Source organism: Terrapene carolina, unplaced genomic scaffold (genome assembly GCF_002925995.2).
Source record: "Terrapene carolina triunguis isolate 2854851 unplaced genomic scaffold, T_m_triunguis-2.0 Scaffold112, whole genome shotgun sequence".
NCBI classification, from domain to species: Eukaryota; Metazoa; Chordata; order Testudines; family Emydidae; genus Terrapene; species Terrapene triunguis.
In genome coordinates, this window is record NW_020664463.1 from 2,887,603 (window position 1) to 2,903,713 (window position 16,111).

Genomic DNA, 16,111 nt, shown 5'->3' on the forward strand with positions numbered 1-16,111 from the left:
CGGCTTCTTGCTGCCCCCATTGGCCCGGGACAGCGAACCGCGGCCAGTGGGGGCCACGATCGGCCAAACCTGCCGCGTCAGCAGGTAAATAAACTGGCCTGGCCCGGCCCGCCAGGGTGCTTACCCTGGCGAGCCGCGTGCCAAAAGTTGCCGACCCCTGATTTAGACTTTAAGTTGGACTTTTAGTTATTTTGGATGGGGAATGAAATGTTATATGACTTAGCCGGAGGGCCAAGCCACAGAAGACCCAGAGAGAGGGTGGGGAGAAGATAATGGGCAGGGACTGGCCATCGCAGCCAAGGAAGTGGCCACCAGGGGCAGACAAGAGGCAAAGTCCTCTGCAATGCTCAGTCCAGGCATGAGAGGGCACTCCAGAAGTGGGGATCTGCACTACAAACCTGTTTCTCCTACTTGATCCAGGGAACTCTGTAACAACTTGCCATGCTGAAAAGCAATATGAATATGGATCAATCCTCCTTGCTCTCATGTTCAGGAGCTTGAATGAGGTAACATGAACCTGACAGAACATGCACTGGAGATGTAACTGATGGGGCATGTTAACTTGTTCCAATAATCTGTCATTGTAGAAAATCAATACCATTAAACCGCAAAGTTTTTGAATTTGAAGAAATGTTCTGGCTTTTAACTGGGAATTACTGGTGCATTATTTCACCTGATTTTTTTTTTAAATGATAGCCAATGGAACAATGTTAACTCCACATAAAATTAGAAATACCAGGCCAGACCCTCAGCCCAGGGGAAGTCTCCTTTGCATTGATCCAACAATGCTAAAAAGACTGAAAGCTACTCTAAAGAAACACAGGGGAACTGGGGATTCTCCTGACAGGGGAATCCCCCTGCTAGCATGAAGATTATTGGAGCACTCTAGGTGGAGCCAGAGTACCCTGCACTATGGGCAGACCTGTCCCTAGCGAACCATTCCAGTTAATGTAAGGTAGAATAGCCCTGTGGCTGCTTGGGCCCCTGGCTGGTCCTATGATTAGAGGAGGTCGAAAACTGACTTACAGCCACCTTCGCCTTCTCCTTGTCAGCTGCACAATTTGAGCTTTGGAACTTGAGGATCAGGCCCCATGCTCATTTATGTATATGATTTGCAAATATAGATTCTTTTCCACCCAGCCTTTAAAAACCAATTAAATACAGCTACAGTTTTTTCATCCAGTATGTTCTATTTACTTATGTATCAAGACATAGAAATATACAAATTATCTACTATTGCGCTGGCCAATATGGTCTCATTATTTTCCTCACAACCCCGTTTACTGTCTGTACCCATCTGTTGCCTCTTGTCCTAGATAGTAAACGTCTTGGGGCAGGAGCCATTTTTAATTCTATTTGTACAGTGCCTAGCACAATGGGATCCTGATCCATTACTAGGGCTTCTAGCCAATATTATAAATAAATAATAATACTACATTATGTCCTAGGTGCTTTGAATATAACCCATAGTAATTTGAGGTTTATGTACAAACAGGTTCTAAAGGGAGAGTATGGCTTTGAGTGTGGAAAGATCTTTTTATTTCCATCTTTCTTCATTGTCCTTCCTTTACAGAACTTGCATGTTTTAAATCAGAGCTTCAACTCTATTGATGATTCTATTAATCTTTTTCCATCCAGCCCTTAAAAACAAGTCATGGTCAAAACCTCACAATCCTTTATAGATGCAAGACACTGTGTTTGTGTAATACAACCTTGTTTTGGATGCTTAGCGGGAGTTGCTGGAGCCTGGTGGAAAGTGTGTGAGAGAAAAAATAGGAGCTGGGGAGTAATGATTTTTTTTTTTCTATTTCTCTCCCTCCTTCCCTACCACCTTCCAAATTGCAGTGATTATGCTTTGGGCAGTCATGAGAGTCTTCGCAAGGCAACCGCCTCCATTCAGCTTCGTCTACAGAAAGGCAACAGCTATCAGCAAAGTTTGGCTAGAACGGTGTGTCATTTTTTTTTCTCGTTTTTTTTAATATGCCTAAGGAAGTGAAATCTCTCCAATCCTTTCATGTAACCATCTGCATTGATAATCAGAAAGGGCTTGTTTGCTTTCTTGAGTGTACTTTCAAATGTGGTTCATCATTAATGTAACATATTCAGAGTCTTTCTGCTTCTCTCCTCTATTAGGCTTTCTTTATCCTTTTGGTAATCCTAGAGAATACCTGAACATGAGAAGAGCAAATGTTACCTTTGTTAGAAGAATTCAACTTTATTGGAGTTGAACTATAGTCATGATATCAGTTTGTCACTTTTTTTTTTTCTGGCTGGTCCTTGTCCATTTTTGAAACATATTAAGGGTAAAAATCCATCACAAGATAAATCAGATCCAGATCCTGGTTACTGAAATTCTAAGTATTTGATTGTGTGTGCGTGAGAGAAAGAGAATGTATTTCTGCTGAAGAAATAGTCTTATCGCACTTTAAATCTGAAGAGATTCTCATTCAGATTATTTGTGATTCAACTACCTAGGAATGGATTATTGAGCTTTAATGATACTGATCCAGGCTGCTAGATGTGAATTTTATTCCCTGTGGGAAATCTTGAATTCCTTCCAAACCAAACTTCACACTACAAAGGAGACCTTGATGTTTTAGGTGATTTTGACTGGAGATGGGTTGCCTTTATCCACAGATAGGATATCTGCCTAAAGGAGGTAATTGGAACTACTGGCCCAAATCTGTGAAAATTTGGATCAGACAACAGATTTCTAATATAAAAAATAGGGTTTCTTTTCTTTCCAGTTCTGATATGTGTCCCCTCTAAGATTTGTCAGGTTCTGTGTAATTCATCAGTTGCAATATTAAAAAAAAAAAAAAAGAAGAAGCTGTGAAGCCAAATATGATATGTTTTAAAATATCTTTTCTTTTGACTTCTTTACCTTTTAACAAATAAAAGCACAGGAGACAATGCTATCATGTACAGCAGTGGTTCAAATTATTTACACTTTGCATTACCAGGCTATGCAAAAGTTGTTGATTTTTTTTTTTTTTTTTTTGCAAGCAATTGAAAATACTGTATCTGTAATTGAGATTCCATTCGTAGCAGAAGGACTGATGGTTCAGGAGACAGGAAATATATGATAGAGAGGCTTTCATCACCAAGTCACCATTTAAAATTTGGCTCAGATCAGTGGTGACCAAAAATAATTACCATCTCACTGATGCCAGGTGATCTGTAGAAGATGAATTGATGGTTTGTGAAGCTTTTATGGAGTGGGGTAAGCAGCGCACACACACACACACGCAATCCCTTCTGCTGTGCTGTAGCAGATGTCCAGGGTCTTGCAGTTTGGCTTCCTGTTGTAGGAGGAATCAGTGACACCGAGTCAGGGTATATTTAGAGCAGATTGCTTTATTTATACCTACACACCAGTTCTGGGACAGAGGTGGTCAAAAATATCATGCAGACAGTTCCTTCTTTCAGAGATCTCAGCTCAATCACCAATGCCTGGCTCCCACGAAGCTACCCTGCCCCAAGAACTGACTCTGTTTAAAAAGACTAAGGGTATGTCTACACTACCCCCCGGATCAGCGGGCAGCGATCGATCCAGCGGGGATCGATTTATCGCGCCTAGTCTAGACGTGATAAATTGACCCCCGAGCACTCTCCCGTCGACTCCTGTACTCCAGTGCCGCGAAAGGCGCAGGCAGAGTTCATGGCGGAGCAGCAGCAGTCGACTCACCGCAGTGAAGACACCACGGTAAGTCAATCTAAGTACATCGACTTCAGCTACGTTATTCATGTAGCTGAAGTTGCGTAACTTAGATCCATCTCCCCCCGTAGTGTAGACAAGGGCTCCAACATAGAGCAAACTTCCTTGGACTAGCCATAGCTCCCCAAGAGAATCTACTTTACAAACCTAACAATATATTTTCTTCCAAGGCTAAAAACATGTTTGCACACTAATAAAAAGAAAAACGTGTAAGACTCTATGTAAGAGCACCATCTAGTGCTCCTGCTATAACAATACTTACCTATTGCACTGAAGATTAGAGACTTAAGTCACTTTTCTAAAGTGCTCTGGGATCCTGAATTATAGTGAGCTGCCTGGAAAGAAGGTAGGCGTGGAAAGTTTTATCTGTCATTTTAAAGCCACTAGGTAATTAAATATTGCCCTTTGAAATAAATAGTAGCATAGTCATGGAGTTGCAGAAGTGAAGGTTATGTGTAATCTGATGCAAGTTATTCAGAAATACACTGCACGTGTGACTCTTATTCCTTAATTACAAAATTGGCAATCATAGAAATGAAATTGTTGACTAAAAATTCCAAATCGTTCTAGTGAAAAATCCACTGGCCTTCCCACCTTGATTCATTTAAATGTCAACAGAGAGGGAAATGGTTCCAGAGGATATCTTCCTTAGGAAAATACAAAGAAGGGTGATAGTGTTTTTTGTAGATATGGGATAACACTTGGACAGCATGACCACTTGCCCAGTACTGCTTACATACAGGTAGGCATATGGCAATACCAAATCTGTCCCCAGCCACCACTTACCTATTCATTTCCAACTGACATATCAGTCTAAATGCAGAATTGTACCTACAGCTTATGGCTCATAAATGTATTTCTTGAGGGCTACACTTCATATGGTGACAGGCAGATTCTTCTTCTCATTTTTCAGGTCTTTAACTCGTTCCTAGGTGCCCAAGCCTAGATGCCCAGCTGAGTTAGTGATCATATTGTGTGTTCAGCAGGTTGTCTTTGAGAGGTGATGGGAACAGTGCACTGCAAGTAGGAGGGTGCAACAGATCCAGCATTGTGCGTTCATATTTCACATTGTTAGCTAATCATTTGCAGTCCAGAGATGTTGTGACATTAGACTCCTCAGACCAAATTCACAGCTAATATAACTGCATGCAACTCCAGGGATAAATTTGCTCTATTTTGTTTACCTTGCAATAAATAGGTGCTCTGATATCCCATAATTTTAGTAGTAACCACTTGAGGGAAAGAGTTTAGATTCATATTGAGGCCTATGTCATAATACAGGAAGAAGATCCTTCTACCCATGTTCTGAAGATTCATGCATCTGGTGAAGAGCTCTTAAAAATCAGTTCTCCCCCCCCCCCCCCCCACCAACCCCCAAGCTTTATCAAGCCTATTTAAGTGAAACGAAGCCAATAAGACACACAGACAAGCAGGAAGTCTTAAGAGCAGCAGACAGAGGAAAAGGAAAGTTTGGTTAGCACAATGAGAAGTGAGTATGCGTGAGTGTGATCTGACAAGTTTATTTGTAAAACAAGGATGTTATAATCCCTCAGAGGGCCAGTAATAATATTCAAAATTGTTTAGTAAATGCAGCCAGAGACTTTTCTTTTTGTAAAGGTGCATTTTTTTCCTTGCTGGTATTCTATTATGTATTCAGAAGGAAAGAGGAAATTGTCTTGAGCCAAGGAGTGAAAAGGCAAGAAATGTGGCCTCAGATTTTCACTGGAAATCATAGGGTTTTTTTCAGCCAGTGGATGACCTTTAATTTGGTTTTGTTTTTTGAGAAATTAGTTTTATCAGGCACAAGTCTCTTGAACGAAAGCCTTTAGTACCTGAATTTTCTAGATGTTAGATTCTCATTAGACTTCCAAATAAAGCCTGTGTAAAGACCACGGAGTTAACGATTATGCTGTAAAAATATTGAGGCCTAATTATATTGCCTCACAGGACAAAAATTCCCATTGACGTCAGTGGGAATTTTGCATGTGAAATAGCAACAAATTCATCATCTTGTAGTGTATGCTACACTTTGAGATCTTGAGAATAGCAAATATTTTATGTGGGTGGGGAAGGTACAGTATTTTCCTCACAAAATGATGAACCAATTTAGAATAGTGGTAAAATACTCCAGGGGATGGGATGCTGTATTTGTTCTTTGATCTTGTGTTTCACAACTGCCATATTATGTATACAACTTAGGATATTAAAAAGTATCGTTTGAGCAGTGGCTCCAAAATGCATCCACGTAAACTGTAATGGATGAAAAACTTACCCCTTGTTGGGGTTTGGTTTTATTTATGTAAAGATCTCCGAATGAGACAGGACAAAATCTAGTCCAAGCCTCCACCACAAGTTTAGTTGCCTTCGGAGTTCCTCTCTGAGGAGTGCTCAGCCCACACCTGCTATTCCCTCTCTCTAGCAAGCCCTTCCAATGTACCTAGTATCGGGGGGGGGGGGGGGGGGGGGACGGGGACGGAGTCCAGCAGGATCGAATCCTCACCTGCTATATAGGGATTTTCAGGCAAATGCTACCAACCCTGGAGATCAGTTTTGCTAAAGTGGAATGTACCAGCATCAATGCTGATAACATTGTAGTAGAAGTGTTATGTTAATGCATGTGTAGTTACAATAAACATGTTAACACATTGAGAAAAATGAAGTCATTGGTACTTGATGGTAAGAGATGCATTTTTTGTTTCCTAAAATATTTTTTGCGTGTTTAAGAAACTTTTAGTGATCTAATGATATGGAAGTATTTTCCTATGTTGAATCAGCCCTCATCCTGCAGCAGAGCAAAAATCTTTGTCCCATTAATATGCAAAAGCCTGCTCCTTTGCTGTTCTAATTTGACAGGTCTAAATTAGGCTTAATATACTGCAGTGCACTACGTAGACCAAGAACACAGTAAGTGCAGCTCTTGGCATTTAACACTGCAGAAATAGTTACAACTACCAGGTAGAATTATTACTAACAAACAAAGTAATTTTTAAGCTTTGATATTTTAAGCAGTTAATAACAGTCTTGGAAGATAAATTAGTAGTGATCAGGATGTTAGAAAATATTTGTTGTCTCAAGGCATTCGCTAAACTATCAATAATGTACAGTAGGGAGTCACCAGATAGGCTCACTTTTTACAATACATTGAAGTAAATTATTGATCCGCACTTGATAACTGACATGAATGTGAGAGCTCCAGGCCTCAGTTACTAATAGCAGCTGAGAACATTAATAGCTGTAGAGCTAGCATAAGTCACAGAACCAAAGGTCTCCTCCAGCCCTAGGGAATCCTTGCAACAATGGACTCACATAAGAAAAGAATGGGTTCTGCTTGCAGGCAGAAATGTTAACCAGTGCAGCAGGCCCAGAGGAAGCTATAATTAAACAGACACAGGCTTACTGTATTGCATGCTATTAAGCTTCTTCTCGTATGACCCAATCTAGTGGTGAGTTGGGCCCTTCCTCAGACATACTGCGCGACCTCATATCTAGGGCCTCACCAAATTCATGCACATTTTGGTCAATTTCATGGACATAGGATTTTAAAAATCGTAAATTTCACAATTTCAGCTATTTAACCATGACATTTTACGGTGTTGTCACTGTAGAGGTCCTGATCCAAAAAGGAGTTTTTTTTGTGGGGGTTGCTGTACTGCTACCCTTACTTCTGCACTGCTGCTGGCGGCAATGCTGCCTTCAGAGCTGGGCAACTGCCGGCCAGGAGCTCAGCTCTGAAGGCAGAGCCACCACCAGCAGCAGCGCAGAAGTGAGGATGACATGGTGTTGTATTGCCACCTTTGCTTCTGGCCTGCTGCCTTCAGAGCTGGGTGGCCGGAGAATGGTGGCTGCTGACTGAGGGCCCAGCTCTGCAGGCTGCAGCGCAGAAGTAAGGGTGGCAATACCATACCAAGCCATCCTTACTTCTGCACTGCTGCTGGTTGCAGCTCTGCCTTCAGAGCTGAGCTCCTGGCCAGCAGCTGCTGCTCTCCAGCTGCCCAGCTCTGAAGGCAGCGTTGCCACCAGCAGCAGTGCAGAAGTAAGGGTAGGAGTACTGCAACCCCCCCTACAATAATCTTGCGACTCCCTCCCCCACAACTCCATTTTGGGTCAGGACCCTACAATTACAACATTGTGAAACTTCAGATTTAAATAGCTAAATTCATGAAATTTACAATTTTTAAAATCCTATGTCTATGAAATTGACCAAAATGGACCATGAATTTGCTAGGGACCTACCTATGTAACGTGTTTTGAATGCCAGGGTCACAGTGGTATGCCCATGGTTGGACTGCCACTTTTGGTCCCAGAGAACCAGCACGGTGTGGTGGGACCACATCATATTGGAAACCTGAAATGATGACCAATGGCTGCAGAAATTCACAACGAGGAAGGATCTTCCTCGAGTTAGGCAAGAAGCTTGCACGCCCCTCAATTTCAGAAACCCGTACCAGTACAGAAGTGGGTGTCTATTGCCCTTTGGAAGCTGGCAACACCTGACTGCTACCAATCAGTTGCCAACCAGTTTGGGGTTTGGAAATCAACTGACGGGGTGGTGGTTGTACAGGTTTACCAGGCTATTAGAACTGAGATCCACCCACAGGTGGTTGCCATTACCTAAGTCCTTGAAATTATATTGGGTTTTCTGAACTGTGCAGGGGTCATTGATGGAACGCACTTCCGTATACTTTGCCCTCTGAAAGGGGCCAGTAAACGCATGAACCACAAAGGCTACTATTCACTGGTTCTCCAAGGCTTAGAGGACCGTAGGGGTCAGTTCATGAACACAAATGTTAGGCATACAAGAAAGGTCCATGATGTCAGAGTGCTCAGGAGACCGAGGTTGTGCTGCAGAGGGAAATAAGGGAATTTATTCCCCCCAAAATGAGGTGAGACTATACAGTGTTTTTGTGCCAACACTGATTTTAGGGGACCCTGCATATCTGCTCATACTGTGGCTCATGGAGCCTTACCCCAAAACTGCCAACCCAAGATAAAGGGAATTCAACTACAGGCTGAGTAGCTGCAGAATGGTGGTGGAGTGCATCTTTGAGCATTTGAAAGCACATTGGTGAAGCCCCCGGACCCATCTGGATGCCAACATGGTTCTGATTATTGTGGCATGCTATGCTTTACATAACTTATGTGAGGCTAAAGGGGACTACTTTGAGTGAACAGAGGACACAACTGCTTTCCAAAGTGTGTATAGGCAACCTGATTTCAACCATGTGCACGCTGCTCCTGGTTCCCAGCAGGCCTGGGAAATTTGTGGTGCTAGAAGCTTGCATATAATGGAACAGAGGGGAGCCAGAAGGTGAATTGGGATTGTGCCACAGTCTATTGTGCTGAGGTCAGAATCGTAATGCTGTGATGCTGCTTGACAAGCTCAGTAGAGCATTTCCATGTACTTCTATTGCGAGATACCTCAGTGGGTTTTGATCCCCTGCAGTTAACAAGGTAAGGATGGACCCTCATTGTTAACACCTTTGGTTGTGGTTTTGTGCGGTGGAGACTGTTAACGCACTTTAATGCCATCATTGAGCAATGTTTTTGTTTCATGTTAACTGCTCCGTTTTGGGTTGGTTTGTTGGCGGGGGTGGGGGAGAGGGGAGGAGCTTTACGCATTGGTACAGTAATTATACAGGTTTTGGGAGGGACTTACACATTCCTTCTTTACAATTCTGTCTGATACCATATCTTCGAGCTCTTATCAAGTGCTATGCATGATTGCTCACATGGCACGACTACTCCCATGTTTGCCAGTGATAACTGTTTGGTTGGGGAGCCATTAAAGGGTGTCAGGTATCTTCACTGTTACTTTTGTTTCTTTTGTATTCTTGCTTAATTATCATCAAAGACATAAAGATGTTTCAATTAACTTGCCTCCTGATTTCCATTGTGGTACTGTGGACAGCAACAGTTATTTCACAGCATACTTCAGGGCCTTATAGTCAGCAGAGATCTGGACTCAGCAGTGAGTCAGAGCTGTCTGTGCAGAACACAGACAATGGCTGCTTGCTGGCTGCATGTTGGGAACTACCTTGCTTGAAAGGCAGAGATTCAAGAATTCAAGCATCAAAGGAAGGTGGGAGGCCATTCATGGGGCTGGAAGAAAGAGTACCTCTGATGGGTGGTGGGGTGGCCTGATCAGCAGACTGTGTCCAGGTAAAGATGGTGGGGAAAAGTCTCTCTCTAGGGAGGTTGCAAAAGTATGGTGGATTTTGACCCTGTTTATCAGTAAATATGGCTCCCATCCCATATGTCACCCATATGACTATGATCCCCAATGTATTCCCTAAAAGGAGGAGGAAGCAGATGGTGGGTGGGTGTGGGTGGGGGGGTGGGAGCGTGAAATGTCTTCTACTTGGTGTAGCATGCGGGAGTGGCTTTTCCTGGGAGAATGTCTTCTCCCTATACTGCAGGTTGAGGATACGGGCTTGGATTTCTCCTCTGTCAAATAGGCAAGAACCGGGAGTAACCAAAATATAATCTTAATGTGAAAGATGGGCACCAAACACAATTTCAGATTGAAATATCCTGAAGCTTGGGTGTGCTTGAAATCTATGACAAGCTAGGAATTTTTTCAAGTGGCTCCTATTTTTTTTTAAACTCATGCAAGAAACCATAACCTTGACCCAAACTCTTCCTCAATCTGGGGGTGTTAAAAATCCAGGACTGGATTGGAATGTTCTGGCCTCAGCCCTTCTCTGTTTGCAATCAAGTCTTTATTTGAAAATGCTCAAAAATGATGAGGATTTTACTCAAGATGAGCTTCTTACTTTCCAAGGTCAGATTGGTGGTATGACCAGCTTCAAAAGTTTATCTAAGGGCTCAAGAACATGTAGGCAAGGAGAGGAAGGTTTTCATCAGTCTTCAGTATTGGGCCAAAAATAATGAAAGAACATACTGACATTATGAAGCACCAAACAAATTTGTACCATTTAGTTGCTTCATATCAGCAATTATATAACTCTTTATATGTTTTTTTCTGTACAGCTTGAAGATGACCAAAGTCAGTTTAATGTGAACCAGCTGCTACAATATACATATATTTGGAAGGTGTCCAGGTAAGAATGTTAGTAGCTGCGCTTAATAACCGTATATATTTGCCATCAGCACCTAGATGCCTTGGGGCTGTGATTTCATCAACACTTATAAGCTAAGCAGAGCCAGGCTTTGGTTTGTACATGGATGGGAGAACTACCAAGATAACATAGGGTGCAGCATGAACCATTGCTGGCCTTTCAATAAATGCCACTTCTTCCAATGAGTCAGTATTGAGCCAATGTTGCATCACTTTGTTAGTGGTCATGATGCTATTGGGGGTGCTTCTGACAGTAATTACTGAAGTCAGTAGATACTGATCTTTGTCATGTGACAGAAACCCTGAGCCAGGCCATGTGACTGGACCAACAATTAAAGCATTTCTGTGCATCAGATTCTTATCACAGTACTGTCTTAGAGATGAAAAGAGAAGCTGATGTCTTGTGCTCTTCTGTTCATTAGAAGTCATGCAGAGCCAGGTTGTTTTAACCCTTGTGCTCTGGCTAAATTCTGTCTAAGGTTGGAGATTGCAGCAAGTGAAGTAAAATGAGCTCAACAGGTTTTTTTTCCCCCCCCCCCCCTTCTGTCCTCACTGGTTGTTTGGCAGAATGGTCTGCTTTATTGAACTATATTTTCTCCCTGTCCCTTAATGTTGAGCATGTATGTGACATTTTCATGATAGATTCTATCATAAATAAAAGAAAAACTGTATTTTCTCCAGTTTGCAATAAAATGGCTTTCTGTGTACCTTATAATTTCAGTATAGTTGGCTATAGTGCTCTCTGCCATCTATAGCATTTTTTACAAGCACAATGAGTGTTAACTGTGTAGTTAAACCCTGTTACACCTAGCTTTGTTAAAATAGCAACTCACTACAAATCCATGAGAATGGTGTTATGTAGAGAAAAATTATCATCATACGGCATTTATAGCAGTGTTTGGCTCTTAAAATTCTCTCTTTATGAACAGGAGAACTTGAAAATTACAGCTGGGAGGAAAACATTCGTCTTCCCCCCCCCCACACACTTTTCCAAAGTTCCCTGGATTGAAGGAGCTGTAATTTTCTCGTGCTGCTGCTCATAAAGAGAGACTTTTCAGAGCCAGATACCAATATAAATACTCTGGTAATGGCTTCACTCTTCATAACATAGTTTTTGTAACCAGGTGCTATTTTAACAAGGGTAGTTATAATAGGGTTCGACATAGCTCTAGGGCTGATGTGTCAAGGACACCCAGATCTCTCATAGAAGATTAGGGTTGAAAGAGACTACAGGAGTCATCTAGTCCAACCCCCTGCTCAAAGCAGGACCAACCCCAACTAAATCATCCCTGCCAGACCTTTGTCAAGCCGGGCCTTAAAACCTCTAAGGATGGAGATTCCACCAGCTCCCTAGGTAACCCATTTCAGTGCTTCACCACCCTCCTAGTGAAATAGTTTTTCCTAATATTCAACCTAGACCTCTCCCACTGCAACTTGAGACCATTGCCCCTTGTTCTGTCATCTGCCACCACTGAGAACAGCCTAGCTCCATCCTCTTTGGAACCCCTCTTCAGGTATTTGAAGGCTGCTATCAAATCCCCCCTCACTCTTCTCTTCTGCAGACTAAATAAGCCCAGTTCCCTCAGGCGCTCCTCATAAATTATGTGCCCCAACTCCCTAATTAGTTTTGTTGCCCATCGCTGGACTCTCTCCAAGTTGTTCACATCCTTTCTGTAGTGGGGGACCCAAAACTGGATGCAATACTCCAGACGTGGCCTCACCATTGTTGAATAGAGGGGAATAATCACTTCCCTCGATCTGCTGGCAATGCTCCTACTAACGCAGCCCAATATGCCGTTAGCCTTCTTGGCAACAAGGGCACACTGCTGACTCATATCCAGCTTCTCATCCACTGTAATCCCCAGGTCCTTTTCTGCAGAACTGCTGCTTAGCCAGCAGGTCCCCAGCCTGTAGCAGTGCATGGGATTCTTCCATCCTAAGTGCAGAACTCTGCACTTGTCCTTGTTGAACCTCATCAGATTTCTTTTGGCCCAATCCTCCAATTTCTCTAGGTCACTCTGGACCCTATCCCTACCCTCCAGCGTAACTACCTCGCCCCCCCATCTTAGTGTCATCCGCGAACTTGCTGAGGATGCAATCCATCCCATCACCCATCAATGAAGATGTTGAACAAAACTGGCCCCAGGACCATCCCCTGGGGCACTCCGCTTGATACCGGCTGCCAACTAGACATTGAGCTGTTGATCAGTACCCCATTGAGCCCGATGATCTAGCCAGCTTTCTATCCACCTTGTAGTCCATTCACCCAATCCATACTTTTTTTAACTTGCCGGCAAGAATACTGTGGGAGACTGTATCAAAAGCTTTTCTAAAATCAAGATATATCACATCCACTGCTTTCGCCATATCCACAGAGCTAACTCTCCCTCCACTTTCACTGAGCAACTTTTGAAGGAGTGAGGAATATTTAGCTCTTATATAATAATAGTTAAATCTGGTAGTGTTTTTCATCCATAGAGCTCAAAGTGCTTTATAAAGGAAGTTAAATATCACATTTCCCATTTTACAGATGGGAAAATGAGGCACAGAGAGGTGAGGTGACTTGCTCAAGGTCACTTTGAACTATATGGGATGTTTTCAAAGATCTATTTAGTTTCTTACAAACACAAAGCACTTCATAAAAAACAAAACTCCTGTTTACTGTTTGCTTCTCTTTCCCCTCCTGTATTTTTCCTGGACTGGCTCTTAACCCACTCATTAATAAACAGAGGTTTCCTTTCCTGCTGCCTATGCCAGAAGGAGATTTAGCAGTGACCTTTTTATGCTATGTGTTCACTGCAGAGTTAATTGGAGTGTAGCTAACTCCTCTTGAGTTAAGCTCATGTGAGAGTGGCCACACTGCAAGCATACAATCTGCACAGGATAATTGTCTCAGTAGCTGAGGAGTTGCACTTATTCAGCATGTAGCCTCTACCACCTCTAAGGCCATCCAACTCGAAATGAAAGCACTAACACAATTGAGTTAAAAGATTTTGTGTGTGGATGGGACTTGAGTTGGGGGCAACACTTGAGTTATAACTGGAGGTAACTCTGCAGTGAAGACTTGACTTGTAATGTGATTTATTTCCAAGATGCCCTCCTTTGCTATTCTTAATAGCAATTTCTGTGTGGGCAGCCCCATCATAATGAAATGCCACAGTGTGATATTTGTGTCATGATATGGCAGAATGAAACAACATTTTTGTCCCAGGAGCCAAATTAGTTAAGATGGTCACCCTCTACCTACCTCCCATGGAGAATAATGAACACATGACTTCTTTAGCTGCTATCAGCTGGCCTGGGATGAAGTGATGAGAATGAACTGATATCTTACCCTTGCAAATCAGCAGATTGCTCTTATAGGCCAGTGGGTAGCTAATGAAACAGATCAGTATATCCACTGGTAGGTCTATGCCTACATCCCTCACTATAATGAACACCGAGAGTGAAATTCAAACTTGGTGTAAATCCCTGGACATCAGTGGAATTGTATTCACTTACACCAGGGCTAATTTTTGCCCATATTTCTCAACATCACATGCTGGTTAACCTGATGGGTGTAGTTAGATACAGTTTTTTATTAGCATATTAATAAATGGCCTTTTGGAAAGGAAATTTGGCAGCACTCCACAAGAAGTTCAGCTGTCAGGAAATTAAAAAATGGAATGCTGTACTGTATGTAGTATATTATTCTGCATTATCATGTACAAGTTTGAATAGAAATCAACATCTGAGAGTGGTTCTCACATTTTGCTGCCTTATGTTGCAAAACTGTTGTTGTATATTACCTGATGTGCTAATGTCATTGGATCCCTGGATATACGTTGGTTCTAACATGATATATACGTGAGCAAAATAAATTACAGGATCGAGGCAGGAGCAGACTCAGGGGATAGAGATCTACACTAGGTTAATGTGGGTTACATCAGTTTCCCAAGTCCAGACTGAATGGAGTAGAAAAGTAAAGCTACAACATAAATGTTAGAAAGTAAGGGAAATAATTGAAACTGAAATAATTTGAAAAAATTAAATGTGTAAATATTAGAAATATAAGTAATTATTGAAATTTATTATTTCAACACTGTCTCTTTTTAAAAATGTACTTTTCTACCTGATGATCTGGTTCAGAGTTTATAAAATTCAGAATTATTTCGAGTTGTTTTGCAGACATAGGGCTTGATTATCCATAGATTTCCACCCTATTTTGTGACCTAGACAGCAAAGCACTTAAGTCCATCTCTACTCAAAAAAGCATTTAAGCACACACTTAACTTTAAACACACACAGTCAATGGGACTTAAGCAACTGCCTAAAGCTAAGTATATGCTTAAGTGGCTTGCAGAATTGGGGACTTACGTTTGCACAAAGTAGATTTAAAATGCTACCATTCCAATCTGGTGGCATTTTATACCTACTTTTTAGAAGGGTAAGTGACTACATAAGGGTAGTGAAGTGTCAGGTCCAATAGTCTTTGAAATCTACATAAGCACTTGTCTTGACTCTGAATTCATATTTACACCAATGTAAAATCACCATGGCCAATGAAGTTATTCCTGATTTATAGTGTGAGGTAAAAATAATGCCCACTTTCTTTTTCTACCTACCATTAACTGAATGTTGATTTATTTATTTTTTAATTTCCAGGAAGAACCTTGTTACATTTATTATGAAATATGGAGGTCAAGTGGAATATCTATTGCAAAATGAGGTATTTGTTCTCCGCCTGTTTTGCCAGAAAAGCATTAGCTTACTTGTGAAAAGTCTCTAATTATTAGATTAACCTGCCTGAAACTGAATTAAAGAGGACTCTTAATTAAAGCTGTTTAACCTGTTTTGGAAAGGGTATGGAAATTTTAAACTAAAATTAATGACATCTAAATTATGATAAATGCTACAAGATTAAAACATTCATGGTAATGATTTCCTAGTGTTGGGGAACAACAAAAGGATCCAAGGCTCATTTTGAGTTAGCACCCAAATATTTGGATCTAGTTTTATTATAATCACTTGAGTCTGCAAAATTTGCCCCTTCCCCCAATTCTGCAAACACTTAAACATGTATTTCAGCGGTACTATCACATGCATAAAGTCAAGCATGAGTTTAAGAGTTTTCAGGATCAGGTTTAAACATAAAACTTGAGGGGGGTCCAATTGAACTGTAAATGCCACCAGAAAAGATTAATTTTACCCTTTCACTCCCAACCGTAGGCAGAATCGAACCCCAAAATGAAGATGAATGTTTAAATGACAGATAATCTGGGAGGGAATGAAGAAGACAAATAATAGGTTGAGCTGAGATTCTGGAGGTGGTGCAG

The 16,111-nt window shown here is 41.7% G+C and overlaps 1 protein-coding gene across 1 annotated transcript in view; it reads left to right on the forward strand.

Annotated features, from left to right (window-relative positions):
- The window catches only part of PIK3C2G (phosphatidylinositol-4-phosphate 3-kinase catalytic subunit type 2 gamma), a 311,474-nt gene that overhangs the window by 23,704 nt on the left and 271,659 nt on the right, over positions 1-16,111 (forward strand). Inside the window, exons 5-7 of the mRNA XM_026652203.1 lie at positions 1,846-1,948; positions 10,709-10,779; positions 15,441-15,504. Of these exons, the coding sequence (XP_026507988.1) occupies positions 1,846-1,948; positions 10,709-10,779; positions 15,441-15,504 (238 nt within the window). The remainder of the gene's footprint in view (positions 1-1,845; positions 1,949-10,708; positions 10,780-15,440; positions 15,505-16,111) is intronic.